This window comes from Dermochelys coriacea, chromosome 20 (genome assembly GCF_009764565.3).
Source record: "Dermochelys coriacea isolate rDerCor1 chromosome 20, rDerCor1.pri.v4, whole genome shotgun sequence".
In the NCBI taxonomy this organism is placed as follows: domain Eukaryota; kingdom Metazoa; phylum Chordata; order Testudines; family Dermochelyidae; genus Dermochelys; species Dermochelys coriacea.
In genome coordinates this window covers 1,350,028-1,375,857 of record NC_050087.2, presented here as the reverse complement: position 1 = coordinate 1,375,857, position 25,830 = coordinate 1,350,028, and the positions used below count along the sequence as shown (strand labels likewise).

At 65.5% G+C, this 25,830-nt stretch overlaps 2 protein-coding genes across 4 annotated transcripts; one reads left to right on the top strand and one right to left on the bottom strand.

The window, feature by feature from the left end:
* Positions 1 to 1,550: 1,550 nt before the first annotated feature.
* On the top strand, positions 1,551 to 11,085 carry DDX23 (DEAD-box helicase 23). 2 transcript variants are annotated; one of them, XM_038378468.2, is made up of 17 exons: positions 1,551 to 1,860; positions 2,490 to 2,683; positions 2,872 to 2,970; positions 3,635 to 3,734; positions 4,382 to 4,447; positions 4,564 to 4,702; positions 4,821 to 4,954; positions 5,319 to 5,431; positions 5,974 to 6,117; positions 6,407 to 6,632; positions 6,913 to 7,058; positions 7,212 to 7,389; positions 7,461 to 7,703; positions 8,008 to 8,159; positions 8,367 to 8,475; positions 9,337 to 9,511; positions 10,013 to 11,085. In XM_038378468.2, the coding sequence occupies exons 2-17, from the start codon at positions 2,490 to 2,492 to the stop codon at positions 10,234 to 10,236; spliced, it is 2,442 nt and encodes an 813-aa protein (XP_038234396.1). In that variant the 5' UTR covers positions 1,551 to 1,860; the 3' UTR covers positions 10,237 to 11,085. The 2 variants fall into 2 exon arrangements, with proteins under 2 accessions (XP_038234396.1, XP_043362374.1); XM_043506439.1 differs by having other exon boundaries at positions 1,613 to 1,860; positions 3,638 to 3,734.
* Positions 11,086 to 12,302: 1,217 nt separating this feature from the next.
* On the bottom strand, positions 12,303 to 24,918 carry CACNB3 (calcium voltage-gated channel auxiliary subunit beta 3). Of its 2 annotated transcripts, none has more exons than XM_038378487.2 (13): positions 24,791 to 24,918; positions 18,746 to 18,868; positions 18,121 to 18,243; positions 17,828 to 17,943; positions 17,432 to 17,496; positions 16,797 to 16,816; positions 16,264 to 16,344; positions 15,206 to 15,264; positions 14,908 to 15,017; positions 14,283 to 14,434; positions 13,957 to 14,052; positions 13,613 to 13,762; positions 12,303 to 13,117 (listed from the first exon to the last, which is right to left on the bottom strand). In XM_038378487.2, the coding sequence occupies exons 1-13, from the start codon at positions 24,830 to 24,832 to the stop codon at positions 12,803 to 12,805; spliced, it is 1,452 nt and encodes a 483-aa protein (XP_038234415.1). In that variant the 5' UTR covers positions 24,833 to 24,918; the 3' UTR covers positions 12,303 to 12,802. The 2 variants fall into 2 exon arrangements, with proteins under 2 accessions (XP_038234415.1, XP_038234413.1); XM_038378485.2 differs by lacking the exon at positions 24,791 to 24,918 and adding an exon at positions 22,699 to 22,995.
* Positions 24,919 to 25,830: the final 912 nt, after the last annotated feature.

Genomic DNA, 25,830 nt, shown 5'->3' with positions numbered 1-25,830 from the left:
AGCGGGGGGGCGGGGCAGCAGGGCAGGCTGGGGGCAGTAGTGAGGGTGGGGGGCAGTAGGGGGGCGGGACAGCAGGGCAGGCTGGGGGCAGTAGTGAGGGTGGGGGGGGGGGCGGGGCAGCAGGGCAGGCTGGGGGCAGTAGTGAGGGTGGGGGGCAGCGGGGGGGCAGGGCAGCAGGGCAGGCTGGGGGCAGTAGTGAGGGTGGGGGCAGCAGGTCGGGCGGGGCAGCAGGGCAGGCTGGGGGCAGTAGTGAGGGTGGGGGGGCAGCAGGGGGGGCGGGGCAGCAGGGCAGGCTGGGGGCAGTAGTGAGGGTGGGGGGCAGCGGGGGGGCGGGGCAGCAGGGCAGGCTGGGGGCAGTAGTGAGGGTGGGGGGCAGCGGGGGGGCAGGGCAGCAGGGCAGGCTGGGGGCAGTAGTGAGGGTGGGGGCAGCAGGTCGGGCGGGGCAGCAGGGCAGGCTGGGGGCAGTAGTGAGGGTGGGGGGCAGCAGGGGGGCGGGGCAGCAGGGCAGGCTGGGGGCAGTGAGGGTGGGGGGCAGCAGGGGGGGCGGGGCAGCAGGGCAGGCTGGGGGCAGTAGTGAGGGTGGGGGGCAGCGGGGGGGCGGGGCAGCAGGGCAGGCTGGGGGCAGTGAGGGTGGGGGGCAGCAGGGGGGGTGGGGCAGCAGGGCAGGCTGGGGGCAGTAGTGAGGGTGGGGGCAGCAGGGGGGGTGGGCAGCAGGGCAGGCTGGGGGCAGTAGTGAGGGTGGGGGCAGTAGGTCGGGTGGGGCAGCAGTGCAGGCTGGGGCAGTAGTGAGGGTGGGGGCAGTAGGGGGGCGGAGTTGCAGGGCAGGCTGGGGGCAGTAGTGAGGGTGGGGGGGCAGCAGGGGGGCGGGGCAGCAGGGCAGGCTGGGGCAGTAGTGAGGGTGGGGGGCAGTAGGGGGGCGGGGCAGCAGGGCAGGCTGGGGGCAGTAGTGAGGGTGGGGGCAGTGGGGGGCGGGGCAGGCAGGCAGGCTGGGGCAGTAGTGAGGGTGGGGGCAGTAGGGGCGGGACAGCAGGCAGGCTGGGTGCAGTAGTGAGGGTGGGGGGCGGGCAGCAGGGCAGGCTGGGGGCAGTAGTGAGGGTGGCAGCGGGGGGGGCGGGCAGCAGGGCAGGCTGGGGGCAGTAGTGAGGGTGGGGGGCAGCGGGGGGGCGGGGCAGCAGGGCAGGCTGGGGGCAGTAGTGAGGGTGGGGGGAAGCGGGGGGGCAGGGCAGCAGGGCAGGCTGGGGGCAGTAGTGAGGGTGGGGGCAGCAGGTCGGGCGGGGCAGCAGGGCAGGCTGGGGGCAGTAGTGAGGGTGGGGGCAGCAGGTCGGGCGGGGCAGCAGGGCAGGCTGGGGGCAGTAGTGAGGGTGGGGGGCAGTAGGGGGGCGGGGCAGCAGGGCAGGCTGGGGGCAGTAGTGAGGGTGGGGGGCAGTAGGGAGGCAGGGCAGCAGGGCAGGCTGGGGGCAGTAGTGAGGGTGGGGGGCAGCGGGGGGGCAGGGCAGCAGGGCAGGCTGGGGGCAGTAGTGAGGGTGGGGGCAGCAGGTCGGGCGGGGCAGCAGGGCAGGCTGGGGGCAGTAGTGAGGGTGGGGGTAGTAGTGGGGTGGGGCAGCAGGAGGCGCTGTCTCGCACTCAGCCCCTGGAGGACGGGCGGGAACTACATTTCCCAGCATTCCACCGGCGGGCCGCGCGGTGCCTGCTGGGATCTGTTGTTCCGGCGGGGAAGCGCCGGCTGCCGGCCGGGACGGCCCGGACTCGCTTTCCCGGCATGCCGTGCGGCTCCCTCCGCTGCTCTGCGCGGGGCTTGGCGTGAGTCGCTAAGATGGCGGCTGCTGCGCAGGGGCTGTGAGGCCTACTAGGTGCCGGGAGGTGAGGGGAGCCCGGACTCCTGGGTTCTCTCCCGGGGCGGGGGGGTGGAGGGGAGCCCGGACTCCTGGGTTCTCTCTGGAGCGGGGGGGTGGAGGGGAGCCCGGACTCCTGGGTTCTCTCCCCGGGCGGGGAGCCCGGACTCCTGGGTTCTCTCCCGGGGCGGGGGGGTGGAGGGGAGCCCGGACTCCTGGGTTCTCTCCCGGGGCGGGGGGGTGGAGGGGAGCCCGGACTCCTGGGTTCTCTCCCCGGGCGGGGGGGTGGAGGGGAGCCCGGACTCCTGGGTTCTCTCCCGGGGCGGGGGGGTGGAGGGGAGCCCGGACTCCTGGGTTCTCTCCCGGGGCGGGGGGAGGGTAAACCAGTTTACCGTTAACCCAGAATTAAAAGGGTCCACGCCCCGTGAACCGCCCAGGCCCCCCACTGCTCTGCCCAGGCCATAACATGGAAAGACCCCGGGCCCGTTCCCAGCCCCCCTGAGCCATCCAGCCCCCCACCCTGGGGCCAGCCCCCCATGTTGTGCCGCGTGTGAGTCTTGCCCGGGGGGGCGGTGCCAGGCCTGAGGAGCCCAGGGGAGGTGGGTCCTAGCCAGGGGCGGGTCCCCCCACTGCTAAGGGCTCTTCCTGCCCCGTCAGATGGCTGGGGAAGTGCCCGACAAGAAGGAGCGGGACCTGTCGCCCCCCAAGGAGGAGAGGAAACGCTCGCGCTCCCCGGACAGGGATCGCGACAGGAAGAGCTCCCCGTCCAAGGAGAGGAAGCGGCACCGGTCCCGGGAGAGGAGGCGGGGCAGCCGGTCCAGATCCCGCTCCAGGTCCAAGTCAGCGGAGAGGTGACAAGGCGGGGGCAGGGGCGGGGGGAATGCGGCCGCACCAGAAGGGGGTGCAGGGGGAAGGTGCAGGGTCTGGGGGAGGGCCTAGGGCTGGGGCTCTTTGTGGCTCTGATTTGGAGGAGGGGGTGGGGGGCTGCTTGTGGAGTTAGGCTGGGTTGTAACTGATTCCTGGGGCTCTGCCCTCGCAGGGACCGGAGACACAAAGAGCGTGAGCGCGAGCGGAATAAGAAGGATCGCGAGCGGGAGAAAGATGGACACCGGCGAGACAAGGACAGGAAACGCTCCAGGTAAACCCTTGCACCCCGACTCCTCCTGCCCATGCCTACGGTGTCACGGGAGCGTCTCTGGGAATGCAGCCACCTCTGGGGCTCCGCACCATACAGCAGCACTGCACAGGCGTCTCTGTGTGTCTGGTTAAAACCAGAAATGAGCAGAGTCCAACGGACCCTGCTGGGCTGGAGGGGGACGTTGGGGTTCTTGTTGTCGCGCTGTGGAGCCTGTAACAAGGGTGAGTGGGGAAGGGCTCTGGTGTCAATTCTCCTCCATGAGCAGCACGACGCCTTCTGCCCCCGAGGTGGGGCACTGATCGAGGTCCCCTACTGAGCCAGCAGCCCCACTTTCTGCTGCCTCTGGGCTTTGCCTGGCAATGGCCTGCTCTCAAAGGCTGGAGCTGGCCCGAGCTTGCTCAGCTGAGAGCCCAGTCCGAGTGGCCCTGCACCAGGAGGAAGCTGGGTGGTTTCCCAGGCAGTTTCAGAGTAAGTGGGAGCAATGGGGCCCTGTCTGTTCCTAGAGCCCTTGCCATGATTGCCGAGTGTGGGACCAGGATCAGTGGGCTAATGGCCTCCAGCCCTGCCGGATGGGGGGCAATGGAGGTGTCGAGCCGGGGTTGGGGGAGAGTTTGCCCGGGAGTGGAGGTAGGAGCGTCTCATGTCCGTTTTTTCTCTCACTCAGAAGCTTGTCCCCGAGCCGAGGCAAAGACTCCAAATCACGGAGGGAGCGAGACTCGCGGAGGGGGGAGGAGGAGGAGGACGCGGCGTTGAAGAAGGAGAAGGTGGGAGTGGGGGTGGGAAGGCAGGTGGAGCTCTTTCCCCCCCCCCCCAAAAGGGCTGAGGGGCCACGGGAGCTGTGGTGGGGGGATCTGCCGGGGCTGGCTCCTTGCACCGAGCAGGCGGCTCCTGCTCCTGCGCCTCGTTGGTCCTGACGTGCAGCCTCTGTACTCTCCCTCTGTGCAACCCCTGGGTTCCCTCCCCGGGTCTCGGGCGCAGTGACCCCCCGCCTCCCCCGGTAGCAGTTGGGGCCCTCCCTCAAGTCTGGCTATTCCGTCCCTGTCCCCCAAGCATTTCTGCTTTGGAGCCTAGGCTGAGCATGGATCCCGGGCAGGTCTCTCCAGAGCCCCCAGGGAGCTGCCCCTCTGTGGGTTGGGAGGTGTGTTCCCTGCACGTGCAGCCATAGGATTGAGTCCCCGTCCCCAACCCCCATCCCGTTGCAGCCTCGTGCCTGGTTCAGTCTCCTGGTGTCTCGGATGGGCACGGTGCGTTCCAGGCTGGTGCAGGGGACCCCCAAGCACTTAGACACTCCAGGGGGTTGCATGCTGTCTCCCCCCCCCCCCCGGCACAGCTTGGGGCAGCTGGGCTGAAGGGTGTGCCAGGGATCCTGGATGGGGGCTGGCTCCGGGGGCTTGACTCCCTGTGTTTCCAGGCCCAGCCTCTGTCTCTGGAGGAGCTGTTGGCCAAGAAGAAAGCTGAAGAGGACGCTGAGGCCAAGGTGAGAATATTCCCCCCTCCCCCCCGCCCTGGGCAGGCTGTGTGGGTGCTGGCCTGCGCTGCCCCGGCTCTGGGGGCAGGCCTGGTGCCCCACTCACTGCCCCCTCCGCCCTCCAGCCCAAGTTCCTGCCCAAGGCTGAGCGGGAGGCCGAGGCGCTGAAGCGGCGACAGCAGGAGGTGGAGGAGCGGCAGAGGCTGCTGGAGGATGAGAGGAAGAAGAGGAAGCAGTTTCAGGATCTAGGGAGGAAGATGCTGGGTAAGTTCCCCCTCTCCCCCAGTGTGCTCCGGGGGGTCCTCCTACTGGGGGTGAGGCTGGGAAGGAACACCCTTCCTCTTTCCCGGGTGTGTGATGTCCTGTGTCTGCCCCCCCACAGAGGACCCACAGGAGCGCGAGCGCAGGGAGCGCCGGGAACGCATGGAGAGGGAGACCAACGGCAATGAGGATGAGGAGGGGAGACAGAAAATCCGTGAGGAGAAGGACAAGAGCAAGGAGCTGCACGCCATCAAGGTACCCGCCGTGCCGGGGCTCCTTGGGAGTCGCGGTGCTGCAACCGGTAAAGGAGGCACTCGGGACTTGAGAGCCTGACAGTGCAGGAAGAAGGGTCTGGGGCCAGAATGGAGGTTGGGGGACCAGGACTCCTGGGTTCTATCCTGGCCCTGGGAAGCTAGTGGTTAGAGCAAGGGGTGAGGCTGGGATTCAGGACTCCTGGGTTCCCTTCCCTCTGGATTCTCTCTGACCTCAGATGAGTCCCTCCCCTTTCCCAGGCCTCATTTTCCATGGGTTCAGTGGGACTGAGCCTCTCTTCTAGGGTAGGGCCAGGCTGGGGGTGACGGCTGAGCTGGTGGGGCTGATGGCTGGGCTCCCCTCACAGGAGCGGTACCTGGGTGGGATCAAGAAGCGCAGACGCACCCGGCACTTAAATGACCGAAAGTTCGTCTTTGAATGGGACGCGTCAGAGGACACGTCCATCGACTACAACCCGCTGTGAGTAGTGCGGGGCAGGGCAGATCGGACAATCGCTGCCGGATTGTGGCCCCCCTACAGACTGGGGTCTGTAGGAGGCAGGAGGGGAGATGGAAGCACACAGAGGCTGTCCATACAGGGGTTGGGGGGGAATATCTAGCATTGCTGGGATGGGGGGCAGTTTAGTAGAGCAGGGAAGGCAGAGAGCCAGGACTCCTGGGTTCTTTCGTCCATTCTGGGAGGGGAGTGGGATCTAGTGGTTGGAGCTGGGGGGGGGGGGGTCAGAACTCCTGGGTCCAGGAGGGGAGTCAGGCTAGTGGTTAGCGCAGGGTACGGGGAAGTGTGGGAGTCAGGATGCAGCAGTCCCAGGGAGGGGGAACTCCCCGCCCCTGCGGGGTGTGAAATAGCAGGTTGGCTAGCTGCACTGCGGTAATGGGGACCAAACCTGGCCCCTAACCCTGCTCTGAGTGGCGCCCCTGTCTGCCAGGGGGCACTGAGGGGGGCACACTGCGCTGAGATCTGCCGGGGGATCCCGTGCCAGCAGGCTATGTCTTCTCCCTCAGGTACAAGGAACGGCACCAGGTACAGCTGCTGGGCAGGGGCTTCATTGCCGGCATCGACCTGAAGCAGCAGAAACGGGAGCAGTCACGCTTCTACGGGGACCTGATGGAGAAGAGGCGGACGCTGGAGGAGAAGGAGCAGGAGGAGTGAGTGACCCACTGTGGGGTCGGGTTTGGGGGCCAGGATGCCACCACCGGCACACATGGCTCGGCCGGGGCTGGGTTACCCCTTCTCAGAATCAGCCGTTGCTGGGCCCGAGATCCTGGGCTGAGTGGGCGCGGGGATGGGTTAGGGTTGTTCAGGGAAGGCTTGGGATGCTGGGATGTGGAGCCTCTGTGGGTCTTAGGGTGGCCCAGTGCATGCTGGGATGTGTAGTCTCTGGGCTGGTTGGCAGAGTTTGGGTGAGACCTGAGCTGCTCCCCTCCCTGGTGCCAGGGCCCGGCTGCGCAAGCTGCGGAAGAAGGAGGCCAAGCAGCGCTGGGATGATCGGCACTGGTCCCAGAAGAAGCTGGACGAGATGACGGACAGGGACTGGCGTATCTTCCGTGAGGACTACAGCATCACCACCAAGGGGGGCAAGATCCCCAACCCCATCCGCTCCTGGAAAGACTCCTCCCTGCCCCCGCACATCCTGGAGGTGATAGACAAGTGTGGTTACAAGGTGAGAGCCTGGGCCTGCCCCGCAACCTCTTGGGACAAGGGGTGACTGGCCCTTTGTTGATGGGGATCCAGATCTGAACTAGGCTCTTGTGGGTGCTCGGCCTGGTGGTGGGTGCTGGGTCCGGACCTAGGACTCTAGTCTCTGATCGGGTGGGGAGTGCAAACAGGGAGCCAGGACTCCTGTGTTCAGTTCCCAGCCCCCTGATCTCTCCTTGGTGAAACCAGACTTGGGCACAGGGGTCCTTCTCCGTCCTAAGAGTCTCTGTTCTCCATCCATCCAGGAGCCCACCCCCATCCAGCGCCAGGCCATCCCCATTGGCCTGCAGAACCGCGACATCATCGGCGTGGCTGAGACCGGCAGCGGCAAGACGGCCGCCTTCCTGATCCCACTGTTGGTGTGGATCACGACACTGCCCAAGATCGACAGGTGAGGCCGACTGGCTGCTCTGCCTTCCCCGAGCAGGGGAGGGGTGGCTGGCCCTGGTACGCCAGGGGTATGGGGGACAAGAGGGGCTTCCCAGGGTGTGGAAAAGGTTGGCTCATGAGGGAAATGGTCCCACATGTTCTCCGTCGCCTGCAGGATCGAGGAATCGGACCAGGGCCCTTACGCCATCATCCTGGCCCCGACCCGCGAGCTGGCCCAGCAGATCGAGGAGGAGACCATCAAGTTTGGGAAGCCTCTGGGTATCCGCACAGTAGCTGTAATCGGGGGCATCTCCCGGGAGGACCAGGGCTTCAGACTGCGCATGGGCTGCGAGGTGAGTGCCGAGGCTGTGGGGGGCGAGGGGCTGGGCTCTGCAGGCTCTGACCCTCCTGCTGCCCCCTGCAGATCGTCATCGCCACGCCCGGGCGGCTCATTGACGTGCTGGAGAACCGCTACCTGGTGCTGAGCCGCTGCACCTACGTGGTGCTGGACGAGGCGGACCGGATGATCGACATGGGCTTTGAGCCCGATGTGCAGAAGATCCTGGAGCACATGCCTGTCACCAACCAGAAGCCCGACACCGATGAGGCCGAGGACCCCGAGAAGATGCTGGCCAACTTTGAGTCGGGCAAGCACAAGTACAGACAGGTCAGCAGGGCTTGGACGCTGCAGCCAAGCACAAGCCCCAGGGAGACTGGGGCCAAGGAGAGGGGGACAGACATGGGGCTGGGAGCCAGGTCCGGAGGGGTGAGGTCCTGGACCCCAAGTGGATGCTGGGTGAGCACAGACAGGGCTGAATTGCCCCTCGACTGGCCTTTCTCCCCTAAGTCCCAGTGTGTCCTGGGCCTGCCTAGCTGGGTCCCATACCCCCTCACTGCCCAGCACCGGCCCGGGGGGAGGGGCGGCAGGGGAGCCCCCAGAAGCTGCTGCACTCACGGGCCCTCTCTTGCAGACTGTGATGTTCACGGCCACCATGCCCCCAGCGGTGGAGCGCCTGGCCCGCAGCTACCTGCGCCGCCCTGCTGTGGTCTACATTGGCTCGGCCGGCAAGCCGCACGAACGCGTGGAGCAGAAGGTCTTCCTCATGTCCGAGGGGGAGAAGAGGTAGGAGGGTGGGGGCTCTCGCCTGGCAGGGCATCGGGAAATCCACCGGGTTCCTACGGGGGCTCTCTGGCAGGGTCTGTCCTGGAGCACGGTGAAGAAATGGACGGCACTTTGGAGGGCAGCCTGGTGAGGTTTGGGGGGACTCAAAGCCTGGTGAGGTTTGGGGGGACTGCCTGCTGACAATCCCCTCTCTGCCCCCCCCAACAGGAAGAAGCTGCTGGCCATCCTGGAGCAGGGCTTCGACCCGCCCATCATCATCTTCGTCAACCAGAAGAAGGGCTGCGACGTGCTGGCTAAGTCCCTGGAGAAGATGGGGGTATGTGCCAGCCCCTGAGAAGTGTCCATGTTGGCCCTGTGGGGCCCGGGCCGGGCTAAGCGGCTCTAGGGCCCCCTGGAGCCCCGAGTCCCAGCCCCTGCCCGTCTGGCAGAGCCCAGTGCTGCTCTGTGGGTCGGGTGGGAAAACGGGAGTCGCAGCGCCACGGTGCGCGCAGCACCACGGGGCAGTGGATGGCAGGGGCTGGGTACACAGCTGCTGCCGCTGTGCCAGCCCCGTGGGCAGGAGGTGGCAGCGCTGACTTGGGTTCAGTGGGGAGGGGTCAGGTCGACCCAGGTGATACTGGGTCTGGGTCAGAACCCAAAACTAGGCCTGACCAGCCCTCTATGGCTCGGGTTCCTGCTGCTGGCGCGCTTGGCCAGGTTGCCTGAACTCGCAGTGCATTACTGCCCACCCCGTGGGAAGATCCTGCGCTGCAGCCCTCGGGTCGGAGTCCCGTCCAGCCTGCAGGGGCGCCTCCCGCATCCCTCTGCTGAGCCACAGGTGCCAGGGTCTGCCTCGCTGGCCTGGGGCCTCTGTGTGGGGGCTGCGTGGGGAAGGGCGCCCATTCTGCATCTAGCCCCTTCCTCCTCTCCCCCACTGCCCTGCGGGCGGGTGGGCTGTGGATGAGACGTCTGCAGGGCAGCGTGATCAGCTGGCAGGCTCCAAGCCCGGGGGGCTGTTGGGTGCACGCTGACAGGTACCGTGTGATCCACCCCGTCTCCCAGGCTCTCCAGCAGGGGTTGGAGCCTGCTGGTGAATTCTTGCATCTCTCCCGCTGGCCCCGTGCTGAGCTGTGGGCAGCCCTGCGGTCAGTTCCTGCCCCAGCCCTGCACTATGGTCTTCCCTCTCTCCCCCCCGCAGTACAACGCCTGCACCCTGCACGGCGGCAAAGGCCAGGAGCAGCGAGAATTCGCCCTTTCCAACCTGAAGGCCGGTGCCAAGGACATTCTGGTGGCCACGGACGTGGCTGGACGCGGTATCGACATCCAGGACGTCTCCATGGTGGTGAACTACGACATGGCCAAGAACATCGAAGGTGAGTCCCGGCCTCAGGGGCAGGGCTGTCCTCGAGGGAGGCTTCCCTTTGCCCCACTGCGCAGACCCGTCTCTCCCCCGCTAAGCACGGTCGGCCTGACTCGGGACTTAGATGGGCAACAGCCAGGAAAAGACAGGGAGCTGCAGGGTTGGGGGGCTCAGTGAGGGCTTTCCTCTCGCACCCGACAGCTGCACGCACCAGCTTTCAGAGGAGACAAACCAGAGGGTCGTTAAAGATCCCAGGGCAATTGATTAATCCTGATGCTCTGCCTGAATTCCAGCGTGGGTGATCCTGTTCTGTCTTCCTAAAATCCCCCCCCTCCCCCCCACCTGCCCAATAGTTGGCTGTGCTGCTGCTGCGCAGCTGCTATGGCCCACCCCAGAGGTGGCTGCATTTCAGTGGCAGGTGAGCAAGCTCTGTTTTATCCGCAACCGAGCCCCGCTCCAGAGGTGGCTGCATTTCAGTGGCAAATCACCATCTGACCGTGGTGCTTCTCTGCAGATTACATCCACCGTATTGGCCGTACGGGCCGAGCCGGCAAGAGCGGAGTGGCCATCACCTTCCTGACCAAGGAGGACTCCACGGTCTTCTACGACCTGAAGCAAGCCATCCTGGAGAGCCCGGTGTCGTCATGTCCCCCGGAGCTGGCCAACCACCCCGATGCCCAGCACAAGCCGGGCACCATCCTCACCAAGAAGAGACGGGAGGAGACCATCTTTGCGTGAGTCCCAGGGAGCCGTGGGACTTCGACAGCTGGGACCTGGCTGCCCGGTTGCCATCTACTGCCAGCCAGGAGACTTGGGGTGCCAGGGGCTGCCTGGCCTTTGTAACCAGCCTGCCCCTTCAGTGGGGAGCTTTGCAGGTCGTCTGTGACCCCCAGCCCCTGGGTCAAGGCGGGACGGATGGAGGAAGAGGCCCCCTTTGGGGCAGCAACTCTGTCCCTGCGTTCCCAGGCCTGAGCTTTAAACAGAGCCTGGAGCCCGAGCCAGGCCCCTCGTGCTGGGTCTTGGGGCTCCACCGGGGGCAGTGCTTGCCAGGAGAACCCCTGGGACCAAACTAGACCGGCTCTACTCCGGTCCCCTGCGGGGTGGGGTTCTGCCTGGCTCCTGATCCGGATCAAATCCACGCACGGGACACGCCTGACTCCCAGGAAGTGTCAGGGGCTGGATTCGCCCCCCTGCCCCGGGATCCCTGTGCAGCCACCAGTCAGCTCCTCCCCCCAGTTGTAGCCTCCACTCTCCCTATTCGTAGGCTGCCTCCCCCCAGGGGGGACCCTGGCCCCAAGGGGGCAGAGCCCTCCACCCCCTGGTTTTAAGGGGGGGAAGCCAAACCCTTTACCCCGGATATGTGGACAGCGGTGGGGGGGGAGCGGTGTGTGATCTGGCCCCTACCAGCTCCCAGGAGCTTCTGCTGGCACCTGTTGTCTTTTGGGGTGGGGTTATTTTTTGTGAGGGGGGGTTTCCTGTGTGCCCATCAACTGATGGGACATGGTGCTTGGGCTCTTTTTTATGTATAAATTGTTGAATCTGAAGTGAAAAGCAGGAATAAAGCTGCCGATTGGCATCTGTGCAGCACACTGGCCGTGCCCCTGCGCCCCCCCTTCCCCTGCGTGCCTGGAAGGGGTACCAGGGAAGAGCCAGACCTGATGTGGGAAGGGGACAGGGCCCCCGCCCTGCCCTCCAGCCCCACCAAGCCTCAAGGAAGGAATGACAGGCCAGCCCTGGCCCCAACCCACAGAGCCCATAGAAGTGTGGGGAGCTGCTGAATGTTTCAGTGGGATCCCTTGGGCTGCTAGGGTCACCTGCAAAGAGCTTTACCCCACAGCGGGGAGGGGGGGTTTGGAGACAGTCCTTGTTCCCCCTCCGTGAGTACTGGCTGGGGGGTTCTGGCACCTGGCTCCTTGTCCCCCCCCTTTGGTGAGCACAGGTGCGGGGGTTCTGGCCCCTTGCTGAGCACAGGTGCGTGGGTTCTGGCACCTGGCCCCTTGTCCCATCCCCGCCCCCACCCTTTGGTGAGCACAGGCAGGGGGGTTCTGGCGCCCAGCCCCTTATTTCCCTCCCTCCTTTGGTGAGCACAGGTAGGGGAGTTCTGGCACCTGGCCCCTTATTTCCCTCCCTCCTTTGGTGAGCACAGGCAGGGGGGTTCTGGCGCCCAGCCCCTTATTTCCCTCCCTCCTTTGGTGAGCACAGGTAGGGGAGTTCTGGCACCTGGCCCCTTATTTCCCTCCCTCCTTGGGTGAGCACAGGTAGGGGAGTTCTGGCGCCCAGCCCCTTATTTCCCTCCCTCCCTTGGTGAGCACAGGCAGGGGGTTCTGGCACCTGGCCCCTTATTCTCTTCCCCACCTCCTTGGTGAGCACAGGCTGGGGGGTTCTGGTGCCTGGCTCCAGCTGGAAGACACACAAACACCATCTCTAAACTGCAAATGCTTCTTTGTTAAACAGGCTACACGTGTCAGGGCCGTAAGTGCTTCCTCCACACGGGCTCGCTCCAGCTGCCCCCATAGCGCAGCCCCACGGCCCCAGCCGGGGGGAATTTCCCTCTGCAGCTAGCCGGGTAGCACCTATGCCCCCCCTCAGGCACGCCGTTCCCAGTCCATCCAGCGGAGGGTGGCGGGGTGCAGTATGTCCAGGCTTCTCTGGGCCCTGGCTGGGTGCTAGTGGTTACGGGGTGCGGGTGGTGGGGCCAAGCCCGGTGGATGTGGGGGGCAGGCTGAGCCCCACTGAAAGAGGGGAGGGGGGCAGCGTCCAGGCTGTTCATCCTCCCCTGTGGGTTTTGCACTTAGAAAATTGTTCCCTGTTCGCTGGACTGCCAGGCCCTGCCCCAGGGAGCCCAGCCCCATAGCAGAGGGCAAGGGGGCCATAGGGGCTTGGAGCAAGCACTTGCCAGCTCTGCAGCTTCAACCAGGGAACTGAGGCCTGGAGTAGGGGCCTGACTTGCCAAGGCTCAGCCAGTGCATAGAACCCAGGTGTCCTGGCTCCCAGCCCTCTCCTTTCACAGCTGGACAGGATGGGAACAGGGCCCTGGCAGGGGTCCGTGGGGTTTCCCTCTAGGGAGATTGTCTGAGCAATGCTTAGCAGGGGGCCTGAGGACAGATGGCTTTTCCTTCCCCCAGTAGGTCAGTTGGGTATACCAGCTACCTGCGGGGCTGCAGGCCGGGCAAGGGGGCTGTGTTTGGAGGCAGAGTGGGGCAGGTCAGCCAGTGCTGGGGCCGGGAGGCAGGCTCATGGGGCTGGTCTGACAGTGGGGAGGGGTGGGGCGGGCCTAGGCTCCCTGAGCCCAGGGCAATGCTCATCAGTAGCTGTCCTTGGCCCAGGGCCTGGTGCGCTGCCAGTGCCTGTCATTGTGGTTCTGCTCGGCCTCGTGCCGCAGGAGCCGGTCCTGCGAGTCGTGCCCGTTGGCGCCGTGCAGGCTGCTGTTGTGGTGCCGGTGGGGCTGGTACAGCTCCGGGTAGGCGTCCGGATACTCGTCCTCCAGGTGCTGGGAGCTGCGCGGCGAGGTGGCCACCCAGGTCTTGCAGGAGGCCTCGCTCGCCTCGTCCGACTGCATCAGGCTGTCGTGCTCTAGGGGGGAATGCTCGCCACCCCGCTCCCCCAGCAGCTGCTGGTTCTGGGGGACAGAGACACAGGGTCAGGGCCCCCTTTCAGAGTGCGGGGGGACTCCCAGCAGTTGGGGGGCTCCCCCTGCCAAACAGCTTGGGGTGGGGAGGGCTTGCCTCACCTCAGGGGGCAGAGGGAGCCCCGTCAGCCCCTGGGGGTCCTGTGCCTGACTCTGAGTTTCAGGGAGCAGTGCAGAGGGGGGTGCAGCATGGCAAGGCGTTCTAGGGGGCCAGGGGGACTGTGCCCATCACTGCCCCGGCCCCCTTAGCCACAGGCAGAGCGCTCTGGGAGGGGGGCTGTGCAGTGGTCCCTCGCTCAACAAGGTACAGCCACCTCTGGGATGTGGGGCAGCAGCTGGCAGGAAGGGACCTGGCCCCCTGCCTGAGGACAGGGAGGGGGCTGCCAGAGCCAGGGGATGCTGGCTGGAGGCAGGGTGGTGCAGGCCGGGCTCTGGGCAGAGCCTGTGTGTGATTCTGGGGCTGGTGCCAACCCCGAGCCCTGGTACCTGCAGGCCCGGGATGGCGGCGGGCGGCGTGAGAAGGGGCTGGCTGCCCCGCGGGTGGTGTGTGGCTCCCCAGTATACCTCCAGGTACTCGGCCAGGTGCTCACAGGCGTCCTCCAGCTGGTTCTCGTCCAGGATCACGTCAAAGAGCTCCTGGGGGTCAGGAAAGGGCCTGCTCAGGGGGGAGGCTGGGCTGGGCTGGGCTGGGAGGGCGGCCTGGAGCGGGCTGGCTGGCCCCGTGCCCTGGGGCCCTGCATGGGAACACCAGGCTCAACCTGGCTGCACGGCACAGCCAGGGCTGTGAGTTTGGGGGGGCAGGGGGGTCCCACCTCCGGCCCCACGCTCACCGGTGGGCACTGCATCAGCTTGTCTGCTGCCATCATCTGTACATTGAGGTGCTTCACCTGCGACTTGCCCCGGGATTTGATCAGCCGCTGCAGCACCTGCCGGGGAAAGTGGGACTGTCACCGTCTCCTGGGCCAGGCAGAGCCCCCTGCTCCCCATGCAGGCCCCCCAGCCCTGGGCCAGGCAGAGCCCCCCACTCCCCATGGGGAGCCCCCCCTTCAGGTGTGGATGGGAGATCACTAAAGAAAGGCCCCACTGAGCCCCCCCATCCCAGCACAGCCCTGATGGTGCGGCCTGGCCCCTAGGGGCTCCCCCTACCCCCGCTCACCTTGGGCGAGGACACCTTGACGTAGACCACGATGGGGGCCAGCGAGGTCTTGGCCAGCTGGGCTGGGTGGTTGATAGTGTCGGCGTCCAGCACCACCAGCTGCAGGGCCTTGGCCAGCTCGAAGATGCGCTCGATCTCGCTCTGCACCTCAGCTGGGGCGTGGGGGGAGAGAGCGTGAGCCTCCCCAGCCCTGCCAGGCTGGGGAGGGGAGCACCCCTCCCTCCTGCCTCCCTCTGCCTTGCTGGCGGCTCTCTGCCCCCTCCCTGGGGTGCCTCCTGCTGCCACGGCTTGGCCCCACACAGCATAGGGAAGCCGTGTGGCACGGCTGGGGAGGGGTTTTGAGCTCTGGGTCCCAGATGGGCCTGTCCTGGCTCTCTGCCTACCCTGGCCCAAGCAGCCCGTAGCCAATCTCTGCCCCCCCAGACCCAGGGTCCCGGAGCGTCCAGCGGAGGTGGGGGGTGAGCTGTGCCCTTCGCTCAGGGAGCCGGGGGGTTGCATCTGGAAGCCTCCAGTCTGACCTGGCCAGTGGGCCCCTGGGGGAGGCTGCTGCCTCTCCGCCAGCCCCCCAGGTGTGTGTGTGGGAGTGGCTACCCCAGCTCTGCCGACAGCCCACAGCCCAACTCACCGATGCTGGAGCGGGTGGCGGAGCGCTCGATGATGGCGCGCTTGCCCGGGTTGTTGAGGACAGAGCGCTTGGCGAGGGACAGGTCGGCGGTGACGCGGGTGATGGAGATCCTGACGAGGGAGAGAGGGTGACAGGCAGGGTAGGGCTGTCTCCTGGGGGCCAGGGCAGCTCTGACACACACACACACCCCAGGCTGGCTGGGCTCAGGGCTGCCCCAAGGGGGAGTCGAGCCCCCATGGCTTGGGGGTAGGGGGACAGACACCTCAGACGGAGGGCATGGGGGGGGGGGAGAGCTCACCTGCCATCAAACCTGTGCTTGAGGAAGTCAAAGAGCGCTTTCTGCATCATGTCCGTCACCTGGGGGGCAGAAAGACCCAGTGCAGTCAGCCAGCTCCAGGCGTATGGAAGGTGCCCTACGCCAACCTGGTGCTCCAGCCCATAGAGGGGTCATGCCCTTCCCCAGGGGCTGGGTGTCAATGAGGGGCAAGTCCTGTGCCAGCCTTCCTCCCGCACGGGCATGGCCGGGCAGCTGATGTTACCAGGGAAGGATGTGCTGGCTGGGACGGGAGGGAGATGGCGGCTGTGCCAGGATGTCGCAGTCGTGCCATCTGCTCGCCGCGGTCACGTGGGCCAGTAATGGTGGGCAGCAGGGCTCCGGGGAGGGTGCGGAGGGATGAGCCCAGCCAGGGCAGGTGCAGAGAAGGACAGAGCCACTGGGCCTGTGTCTGCATGCAGGCGTGTCCGGGGGTGACTGCGTGCACTGCTGCCCACTGCTGGACGGGGTCTGAACTTCTCCACTGTGTGTCAAAGCCCCTCTCCTGCCGACAGCAGGCAGGGACTCTCCCTTAGCTGAATGGCAGGGCCTGGGCTTTGGGAGCAGGGACTTGGGGTTCTGGCCCCAGGGTAGCTGCGAAGGCAGCGTAAAGGGGAGCACAAACTTCAGAGGAGGTCCGGAGGGGGGGCAGTGCTTACTGCTTGGGGTGCTGTGCCAGGAGCTGACCATGGCATAAGGGGGGGAGGTGCCTGGGAGATCTCCTTGCCACATGGAGCCCTCGACACGATCAGAGGGGTCCCCGCAGTTTATTGCCTGGGCCCTGCCCGCCCCTAGGCAATGGGGCTCCTCTCCCTCCTTCTGCCTCCCCCCAGCAATGGGGCATCTCCCCTTCCCTGAGCAACAGGGTTCCCCACAAACAATGGGGGTCCTGGTTCCCCTGCGGGGCGCCCCCAATCTCACCCAGTTCTCAGCTGCTATTCCCCTTTGCCAGACAACCCCTGCCCTTTCCAGCACCTGCTGGGCCGGGGGCGGGGCCATTGCTGGGGAATCCCTGGTGATGCTCCGCCCACACCCCCTGCTACCTCATATCCTTTCAGGGAGGGGCCCACCAGCACCACCGGTCTCATGGAGGGAACCACATCGTAGGGTGGGATGTGCTCCGCCTGCAAAAGAGAGAGAGAGAGAGAGAGAGAGAGAGAGAGAGAGGTTGGGGGCAGGTGAAGGCCCCTCAGTGCAGGGGGAAACAGGCCCGGAGGCGAAGACAGAGGGATACTGGATGGCCAGTTTTGGAGGGGCCTTAGAACCAACAGGCTGGTGTTCATCAAAGATCCCCAGAGAACCCAGGTGTCCTGGCCAAATCCACACCCCCATAGGTCACTGAGGCTGGGCTTCCCTAACCCCCACCCTGTGGCCTGAGTTGAGCATAGGGATCTCTCCTTCCCCTCTGGTCCTAAACGGCAGCTCGGCAGTTACATGCTGGCGTGCTGTGCCCCAGAAATGGCTGCATTCATTTCAGGCGTTCCCCCCGTCAGCACCCGCTCTGAGCCTGCAGGGTGTGTGCAGAGCTCCCGCTGCCCACTGCTGGCAACCAGGCAAAACCTGCCCTGACACTCACCTGCTTTTGCTTCTGTTTAGCTTTTTGGAAAGGAAAGAAGAAACAGATTGGTGAAAGCAAAGTGGGAGCCGCAGAGACCGAGGGGCTGGGGGAGACTGAGTGTGGGGCAGCGGGGTCGACCCGGAGTCCCCCTGACTGCAGGGGGTCAGGCCACAATCCTGAGCATGGTTCCCCCAGGGTCACTAGCTCGCCTGGCCAGCTTTGTGTTCGGCCCTCTCCCTCAGTGAGCTGAGTGGCAGCTCCCCACTTCGCACCTATCTCTGCAAGACCCAGCCCATGATCCCCACTGGCAGGGGCTGCCCAGGGTGCAACCAGGCCAGGGCCACAGCGTGGGTGAAGCCAGTGCCTCGCCCCAGAGGGGATCTAGGGGGCGTGGCAGCTGGCCCCTCGGCAGCCCCAGGGGGTGAGTTCACAGGGGAGGAGGGATCAGCTCGTAGGGCCCCTCCAGCCTGGCCTATGTCCCCCACTTGGAGCTGAGTAGTGTGTGTGTGAGGGGGGAGGGCAGGCGGGGGGTGGGCTGTGTGCAGAGGTGGGGGATCTGGAGCTGGGTGTGAAGGGAGGGGGTTGGGAGATTGTGCTGGGGGGCAGGGGGCTGTGCATGGGGCCTGCCCACCAGCCTGTGGGGTAGCTGTTACCTAAGGACGGGGGAGGCGATCGCCGCTTGCTGGGGTCCCCGAGGCCAGAGGCGTTGCCAGATCTCCTGGGGAGAAGCCACAGTGAGTAGAGGGGAAGCCGCGGGGGTGGGGGGTAAAGCCCCAGAGGAGGGGTATCCACCGGGAGCTGTGTGTGTAATATGCCCACACAGTGAGCACCGCGTGCCATGCCCGCCCCTGCAGCTGGTTCCGACATAGGGTAACAGCCTGCTACTGCTGCCGGCTAAGGGAGCTGCCCTTTAGCTCAACGGCAGAGCTCTGGGCTGTGGGGCTGACGGTGCAACGTGGCCATTCTGCAGGTGGCTACGCTGACCCGAGGGGGCCAGGCTGCCGGGGAGGGGGAAAGGCCCATAAAATTCCCCCCGCTGGCCCCTTTACCTGGCTTTCTGCTCCTGCTTCAGCCGTATGGCCTCCAGCCGCTGGGGACTGGGGATGAAAGCGACACCCCCCCCCTCCTTCACTAGCCGCCCGATCCACCAGTCATTGCTGTATTTCTGGGGAGACACCCGCAGGAGCTGTTACAGGGGAGTGGGGGCAAGACCAAGCCCCCTGCCCTGGGACATAGTAGCTGGCCCTGGGCCCAGTCCTGAGGGAGCTGGTGGCAAAGTCAGCATCCGAACCCAAGCGTCCTGGCTCCCAGCCCCTTCCCCTCTAGCCAACTCCAGACTCACCTCCTTGATGTGCAGGAAGTCTTTGGCTTCAAAGTTGATGGCGGAGCCCTGCACTGGACACTCCTCATCCAGGGCTCCGCAATAGCTGACATTGGTGCGTACGGCAAACGCTACTGGCTTGTGCTGGAGGAGAGCAGAGGGGCGGGGGTCAGTACTGGACAGCTGGGCGTCCATGCCCCCCCCAACCATGCCATCTGCGGCCAGGAGCTGGCCAGCGTCACACCATGGCACCAGGGGTACGAGGGATCCCACTTCCCTCTGACCTCCAGGCAAAGGCAACTGCAGGCGGCCAGGCTAGATGGGCCCCCGGCCTGATCCTGGGCAGTGGGAAGGAGAGGATGCCATGCTGGATGGGCCAAGGGGAGAGGGGCCGGACTCCGGGACCCTCACCTCTATGATACTCCATCATCTGGCTAAGCGTGGGCACACGTGTTTGTGTGTGTTCACCGCTGCCCCCAGTGGCTGGCAGCAAAGCTGCCCAGCTGCATGTCCAAGCCCTCTACTGCTGCTGGAGCAGGCTGTGAGGAAGAGCCTAGAGGGCCCCAGGTTCATGGTCCGGTACAGCCAGCAGCGCCCCTCCTGTGCAGAGCCAGGGCTGCCCCCGGCTTGGCCCCTGCCTGGCTACCTTGGCCCTCTCCAGCTGGTGGTGTGCCTGGTTCTCCACCTCGCGCTGGGCCGTCTCGCGTTCCTCCTCCAGGGACACGTCTGAGTCCAGGGACGGCCGGCTGGTGTAGGAATCGGCTGAGCCCTGCGGGGCAGGGGAGCCTGAGTGCCATCACCGCAGGACAGGGAGCTCCCCGGCACAGCGAGGCTATAGCCCTGTGCCCAGACGCCTGCCCCCCTCTGCCCACCCCCACCTCTCAAAGTCCACCGAGATCTGCGCTCCCACAGACAGCACTGACTCCCCCAGACCCACCCTGGGATATTCCAGGGCAGTGGGTACTGCTGACAGCCCCTTAGGTGATTAAAAATAACACCATGCAGCTGCCCCCCCTGCGACTCCCCCCTCCCCCAGTGGAGCTGCTAGTGTGAAGTGCAGCTTGTAGCCGTGCATGCCCCAAGGCAATGGTAAGATGCACTGGTACAAGTCAATTTTTGCACCAGTGCTGCACGGACAGGGGAGATGGGGGGAGCCACATGGGGCTGGTGTGTCTGCACTGGGGGATGGGGAGCATGTCGTAGGGGGATCCCCAGGCCAGCCACCCCAGGGCTGTGCATGTCTCTTTAAGAGGCGGCAGGCACAAAGCAGCTGGTGGCGTCAGACAGCCCTGCTGTGCCCTCCCCCCCCAGCTCAGGCTCCTGCCCTCCCCCAGCCCTGCTCATGGAGAGCAGCCTGGGCCAGGTGCAGCCCCTAGGGAGGGAGGGAGATGGTCCCTTATCCCCCCTCCCCACCCTGCTGGGCATCTCCTCCGCGCCTGGCCCGGGCTCCATCCCCAGATGGCAGAGGGAGCAAATCCCAGGCTCCAGCCTCTCCCCGCCCCCGGGGAGGGTGAAGTCAGCGGCAGGGCCATGCCAGCGAGTGGAGGGTGTGCCAGCACCCGCCTGGGGTAAACACTAAGCCGCTGTGGCTGCCAGCTCCTCTCGCTCCCCGCCTGCCAGGTCTACGGGGGGGGGGAGTGAATGAACAAACATGACGGCAGATCCCAGAGGTACCAGCTGGCTGGGGCGGGGGGTTGGGGGGGACTGGGGTTGCCTCCCTGCCCATGGAGCGGAAGTTTAGGTGACTCCAAGCTCTCGTTCTGCCGCGACGTTAGACGCTAGTGGGATTCTCTCTTCCAGTGCGAGTTACTTTGCTCTGCCCAGCACCGAATTCCAGCAGCCATTTCCTTGCCCTGTCACCCTGTTTTGGGTGGTCCTTGTGTAGCTCTTCACAGCCTGCTTTGGGCTTAACCATCGTCCCAGTTTACCCCTTTCCCCAGATCATTAAGGAAGGTGTTGAGCAGCCTGAGGCCCAGTACAGACCCCTGGGGTTCCCACTGGCCTCTTCCCACCCTGCCACCAGTTACTGATACAGGAGAGGACCTTCCCTCGCATCCCATAGCCATGTAGTTTCCTTCAGAGCCTCCGGATGAGGGACCTCGTCAAAGTCAGTCTGAAAATCCAGCTGCGCTGGTTGACTGGATCCCCCTTGTCCACATGCTTGTCGACTCCCTCAAAGAATTGTAATAGATTGGTGAGGCGCGATTTCCCTTGACACAAGCCAGGTTGGCTTTTCCCCGTCTCTGTGGCTGATCGTTCTGTTCTTTACTATCGTTTCTACCAGTTTGCCTGGGACTGAAGTTAGACTCACTGGCTTGTCATTGCCGGGATCCCCTCGGGAGCCCCTTTTAAAAATTGGCGTCACATTTGCTCCCCTCCTGTCCTTGACTGGGGCGGAGGCAGATTTCAGTGATAGGTTACCATAGTTAGCAGTTCTGCAATTTCGGGTTTGAGTTCCTCCAGGCAGCCCTGTGAACACCCCGATCACAGGGAGAGGCTGTGTGGGTGACTCACTCCAGCCCCGGTGTATTTCTACCCCGCTGGTCAGCCCCATTATTCAGTGCAGGAGCCCTGCCCCCCAAGCCTGGGCACTATGAACCCTCTGGCTCCGCATGGAAGGGGGAGGGTAACAACGGGGGGGGGAGACCTCACCATCTTTCACAGCCTGCTAAGGGGCGCGGCCCCCCCATGCCAGCCAGAGACACCTTCCCTTCCTTTCCCAGCTCAGTGTGCCCCCTGCGGAAATACTGACCCTGTAGTGACCTTTAACCCTTTGCAGGCTGGGAACACAGACCCAGAGGACCCACCAGGTCCCATGTCACCCACGCTCCTCACAGCCCGTGCCCAGGGCTCCCTGTGGCACCACAGACCCTGGGAAATGCCAGGCGGCAGCAGCCTCACAGGGGGGCGGTTTTGTTGTTTCATCTGATTATCTGGCCCCCTGGCGCTAGCTCACGCACCTCAGAGTCAAGCAGATGTGCCCCCACCGGGCAGCACCAAGCACAACCCAACTACCTACTGCTGAGTCACTCCAGCCCCCAGACTGAGCGGGACAGAGCCTTCGCCCCATTCACCAGCCATGGCTAGCGTGGGACAGCCTGCCCCACTCCCCACAGCATCCTGCCCTGCCCGGCCTCCCCCATGCCCCCGGCGCCCCTGGCCCTGCCACCTCCCAACAGTATCCAGCCCCCCCAGCTTTCCCCCCACCCTGTCCCCTGGAGCTCCCACCCATGCCTCATGAACCCCTGGCCCTGTGTTACCCCAGTGCTGAACTCCCCCTGTGAACCCCACATGTTACCAGCCCTGCCCAACCCCTCCCACCCCCTGGCCTAGGCAGCGTTGCTGGGGATAAACCCTGTTGTGCCCCTGGGTGCTTAGACACCCTGGCGCTGGTCGCACCAGGCAGGGGAAGATGCAGAGGCTGCTGGGCTGAGCTGGAAGTGGGGGTGTACTCTGTCCCCCTCCCCCTCGGCGGGAGCTGCCTAGTTAAATGAACGGCTCCTGCTGCGTCCCCAGAACAAAAGCAGAAGCTGCAGTGAAATATTTATAGGTCCCCAGCTCTGTTTCTGAAAAGCAGCCCCCCGCACCCCACCGCACCCCACCCCACCCCCCGGGAGCGACTCCAGCCAATCCTGCCCGGCTGCGTGAGCTAGGCTCAGCCTGACTGCCATGGGCACAGCTTGTCCCAGCACCCCCATTCTCCCCCCACCCATCCCCCCTCTTGCCCAGTGCCCCTCCCGGCCTGGTGCCCTGTGTCCCTCTGCCCCTGCCTGCCACATCCCCACCATGCCCTGGCCTTCTCCTGCCCTGCTGGGATCCTGATCCCCAACTCCCTTCCTTGGCCCTGTGCTTCAGCCCCGGGGTCTAGCTGTGGGGGGCAGGGCATGTGGCTCTGTCCCAAGGGGGGCGTAGCCCCATGGCCTGGCTGGGTCGGCTCCAGGGTGTCCTCTGCAGGTGGGCGCAGCCGGGGCTCTCCCATACCCTGCAGCTCAGGCCGGCCATGGGCTCTGCAGAGCTATGACCTAACCCGGGTCACGGAGCAGCCCCTCTCTGCATGGCGCCCCCACACCAGGCACCTGCAGAGTGACATTCCCCCCAGCTCAGGGCACAGCGCACCCCCTATGCCAGGTGCCACCCCCCCAGCATCTCTGCCCACAACATTCTGACAAAGCCAAGAGCATCTCTGACGGCTTACAGCCCCCCCCGCCCCAAAACTGGCACTCTCCTGCCAGGCGCAGAGACAAACCCCCTGCCCCATGTTGGGGGGGAGAGGCTGTAACCCACAACACCCACGCCTCCCAGCACAGCACCCCCGCCCCATGCCAACACATAAGTGCCCATCCAGGACTCTGAGCCCCCCCAGGGTGCCAGCTGTTGCTCAGCAACCAGCCCCCCTGCACCCGATCTCACCACCTTATGGGAGCGCTGCTGGAAATGCCACCATGGCTATGGGGCTGTATAAATAACCGGAGGGTGGGTGGAGAGAGGCCTGCCAGAAATCCAGAGCCCCCAACCACGAGCAGCACCCCCGGCGCTCCCAGCCCTGCGGGGAAGGGGCTCCCTGCCAACCCCCCCGCAAAAGTCAGCAACCCCACTCACCACCTCAGAGTCCTCGAAGCCATGGATACAGGAGTCGTCATACATGGAGGAGCCCAGGGTGTGTGGGGGGCTCAGAGAGCAGCAGGAGTGAGCGGAGGAGTGGGACGGACCCCCCAGGTGGGCCCAAACTGTATTGGCCCCACCCTGCTCGGCAGGGCGGGGGGAGCCTGGGGCTCTGGCTCCCGCCGGGCTGACAAAACAACAGCAGTTGCCCGTGGGCTGGCGACGGGAGGGCTCAGCTGGGGGGGCTGGGGGCCTGCAGGTCCTGGGACCCAGCTGCACCTGCCTGATGGGGCTGGTAGTGGCGGGGCGCGGGGGGGGGGGGGGACAGCAGGAGCTGGGAGGGAGGGGGCGTGGCAGGGAGGAGCGAGAGGCAGAGAACAGCTGAAGGGGAACAAAGAGCTGGTGCCAGGGAAGGAGGACAGACAGGCAGCGGGAGGGAGAGGTTGCAGGTTCATCCCTGTAGCTACAGAGAGGAGGGCAAAGCAGCAGGGGGACCCCTATAATGTGGGGGGGGTGAGGACATGCACCCTTCTGTGCACAGACCCCCTCCCGTGCACTAGTGCCAGGATCCGTGTCCCTCTGTGCACAGATTTACAGTTCCCCCCATGCACTAGTGCCAGGATCCATGTCCCCCTGTGCACTAGTGCCAGGATCCGTGTCCCTCTGTGCACAGATTCACTGTCCCCCCCATGCACTAGTGCCAGGATCCATGTCTCCCTGTGAACATATTTACAGTTCCTCCCATCCACTAGTGCCAGAATCCCTCTGTGCACAGATTCACAGTCCCCCTGTGCACTAGTGCCAGGATCCGTGTCCCCCTGTGCACAGACCTAGTCCCAGAATCCAGGCTCCCAGCCCCTGAGCCGCTCTCTCGTGGAAATGGAAAGGTAATTACCATTTCCAAGCCTTTCCTTAGCAATTTATCAGCAGCAGATTTCTGCACAGGCCGGGGGAAGGGAAGGGGGCGGAGGGGAAAACCAGAGAGGGGGAAATGATGGGGTGAGGGCTTCCATCCCAGAGAACAGCCTGCACTTCCCACTGAGCCGCCATTAGCCCCCCACCCCCAGAGAAACGCCCTGGGCCTTGCCCACACCCTGTTTACCCCCAGCCGGAAGCACCAGCACCCAGAATCCCATGGCCCAGGCACCACCCGCCCCGCCCTGCAGCGCATCCTACAACCCAGGATGCCGGCACACGGGGGATCGAACCGGGGCCATGACAGCGGGGGGCTGCATCAGACTGGCATCCTCAGTGGCACTGCAGCAGGGGGTGGGGGGCTGTGACACACCCACCAGTGGGTCTCACTTGGGCAGGCCCCACCCAGCTCCCAGCACAAAGAACATTGGGGTCCTGCACTGACCTTCCCCTCACCCTGCCCTGGCACTGCACACAGCCTCCACCATGGGGCACCCCATGGCCTCCAGCCTTTCCAGCCAGGCTGGAGCCAGCCCGGGGGTGGAGCAGGGACAGGCTGCTTTTGTGTTGGGGGTGCAGGGAGTGGATGGGGTTGCCCCAGCCCAGAGCTTCTGTGGCTGGGATTTGCCCATTGCCCTCCCCCACCCAGTGCCTAGTGAGCCCTGGGGACACAGCTCCAGAGCAGCAGCACCTCCCCTGGACGCTGGGGGCAAGCGGGGGCTGTGGAAGAGGAGAGAGAACCCCCCCCCCGCCATGCAGCACCGCTTGCACCCCCCAGACTCCTGGGTCTGGTCCCACCAGCTAGATGCCCCCTCCCTCCAGAAGTGACCCCGGTAGCCGGGAGAGGAAGATGGGCGGGAACCTTGAACCCCAACCAGATGGGGGGGGGCTCCACCACCCTGCCCCTACCACAAAAAATCTCCCCTCCCAACCAACCGCCTGCAACAGCACCCCCCACTCAGCAGCAGCAGCAGTTGTCTGTCACCCCCAGCTCCCCCTGGTCCCCCACAGCCCCCTCCCAATTCGCCTGCCCCCCCATCCCTCTCCTGGTTCTCCCAGGTCTGAGGAGAAGGGCGGGGGGGACCCGGGGGCACAGGGCTGGGGGGGGTCCTGGGAGAAGGGCGGGGGGGCACAGGGCGGAGGGGGTCCGGGGACACGGGGGGGGGCACGTTACCTCGTTCAGCAGGAAGGTTGCGCTGGAGTCAGAAAAAGACATAGACGGGGCCAGCGAGCCCGAGCCGAGCCCCCCGCCCCGAGCCGAGCCGAGCCCCCCGCTCCCTGCGCCCGCAGCTCGGCTCTGCCCGGCCGCTCCCCGGGTGCGTGGCCGCCCCCCTTCGTCGGCTGCGCCCGCTCCGCGCCCCCCACCCCTCGCTCGCTGCTCCCTCCTCCCTCCCCCGCCCCTCCCTCCGCCACTGAGGGGCTCCAGCGCCTCATTAGCAGCTGAGGGCGGCCCCCCCGGGGAGGGGAGCATCTGGGGGGGGCGGGTTCTGCTGCCCAGCGAAGGGGGGGTCGGCAGCTCGCACCCTGATTCCCCTACCCAGCTGCTCACACTAACTGTGAGGGGGAAGGGCAGTACATCGTGGTCCAACCCCCCCCCCAGCAGGACAGGACAGGACAGGACAGGACAAGGGCATCTCCCTGCCCTATGGGAGGGAACTCACTGCCCCAGCCCCGAACCTGTCCCGGAACCAGGCCCCCCCATGCTCGCCTGGCTGCAGTGGGGTGACCCCAACCCCCCTGGCCTGTACCCCATTACCCATCGGGACAGCCTGCCTGCCGGGCTGGTGCGCGGCCCTGGGGTGCTTGTGAAGCAGTGTCCTGCTCCCCAAAGGGCTGGGGGGCACTGGGGCCGTTTGCTTGGGGCGGCTGGGGCCGAGGGGAGCTGGGGCAATTTCATCTCTTGCCTTCCCCCCTTCAGAACCAGGGGGCTGCTCACCCTGCCCCCAGTTCCGATGCTGAGTCATATTTAATAGGGATTAAATATTCCTTGGCTGTGGGAGAAGCCGCAGACAAGCTCCCCCCATGCACACACCGTAAACCAGGGGGCAGGAGAGACCCCACCACCCAAAAAGCTTCACCGGGTGGGAAGGGTGTACACCCAGCCTGTCCCAGCAGGGGGCGCTGCAGGGGGCGGGGCAGGTGCCCTGGCTATAGGGGGGTGCGCCCAGTTACTCCAGTCCCCGCCTGTCCCAGCAGGGGCTGCTGTAGGCGGCG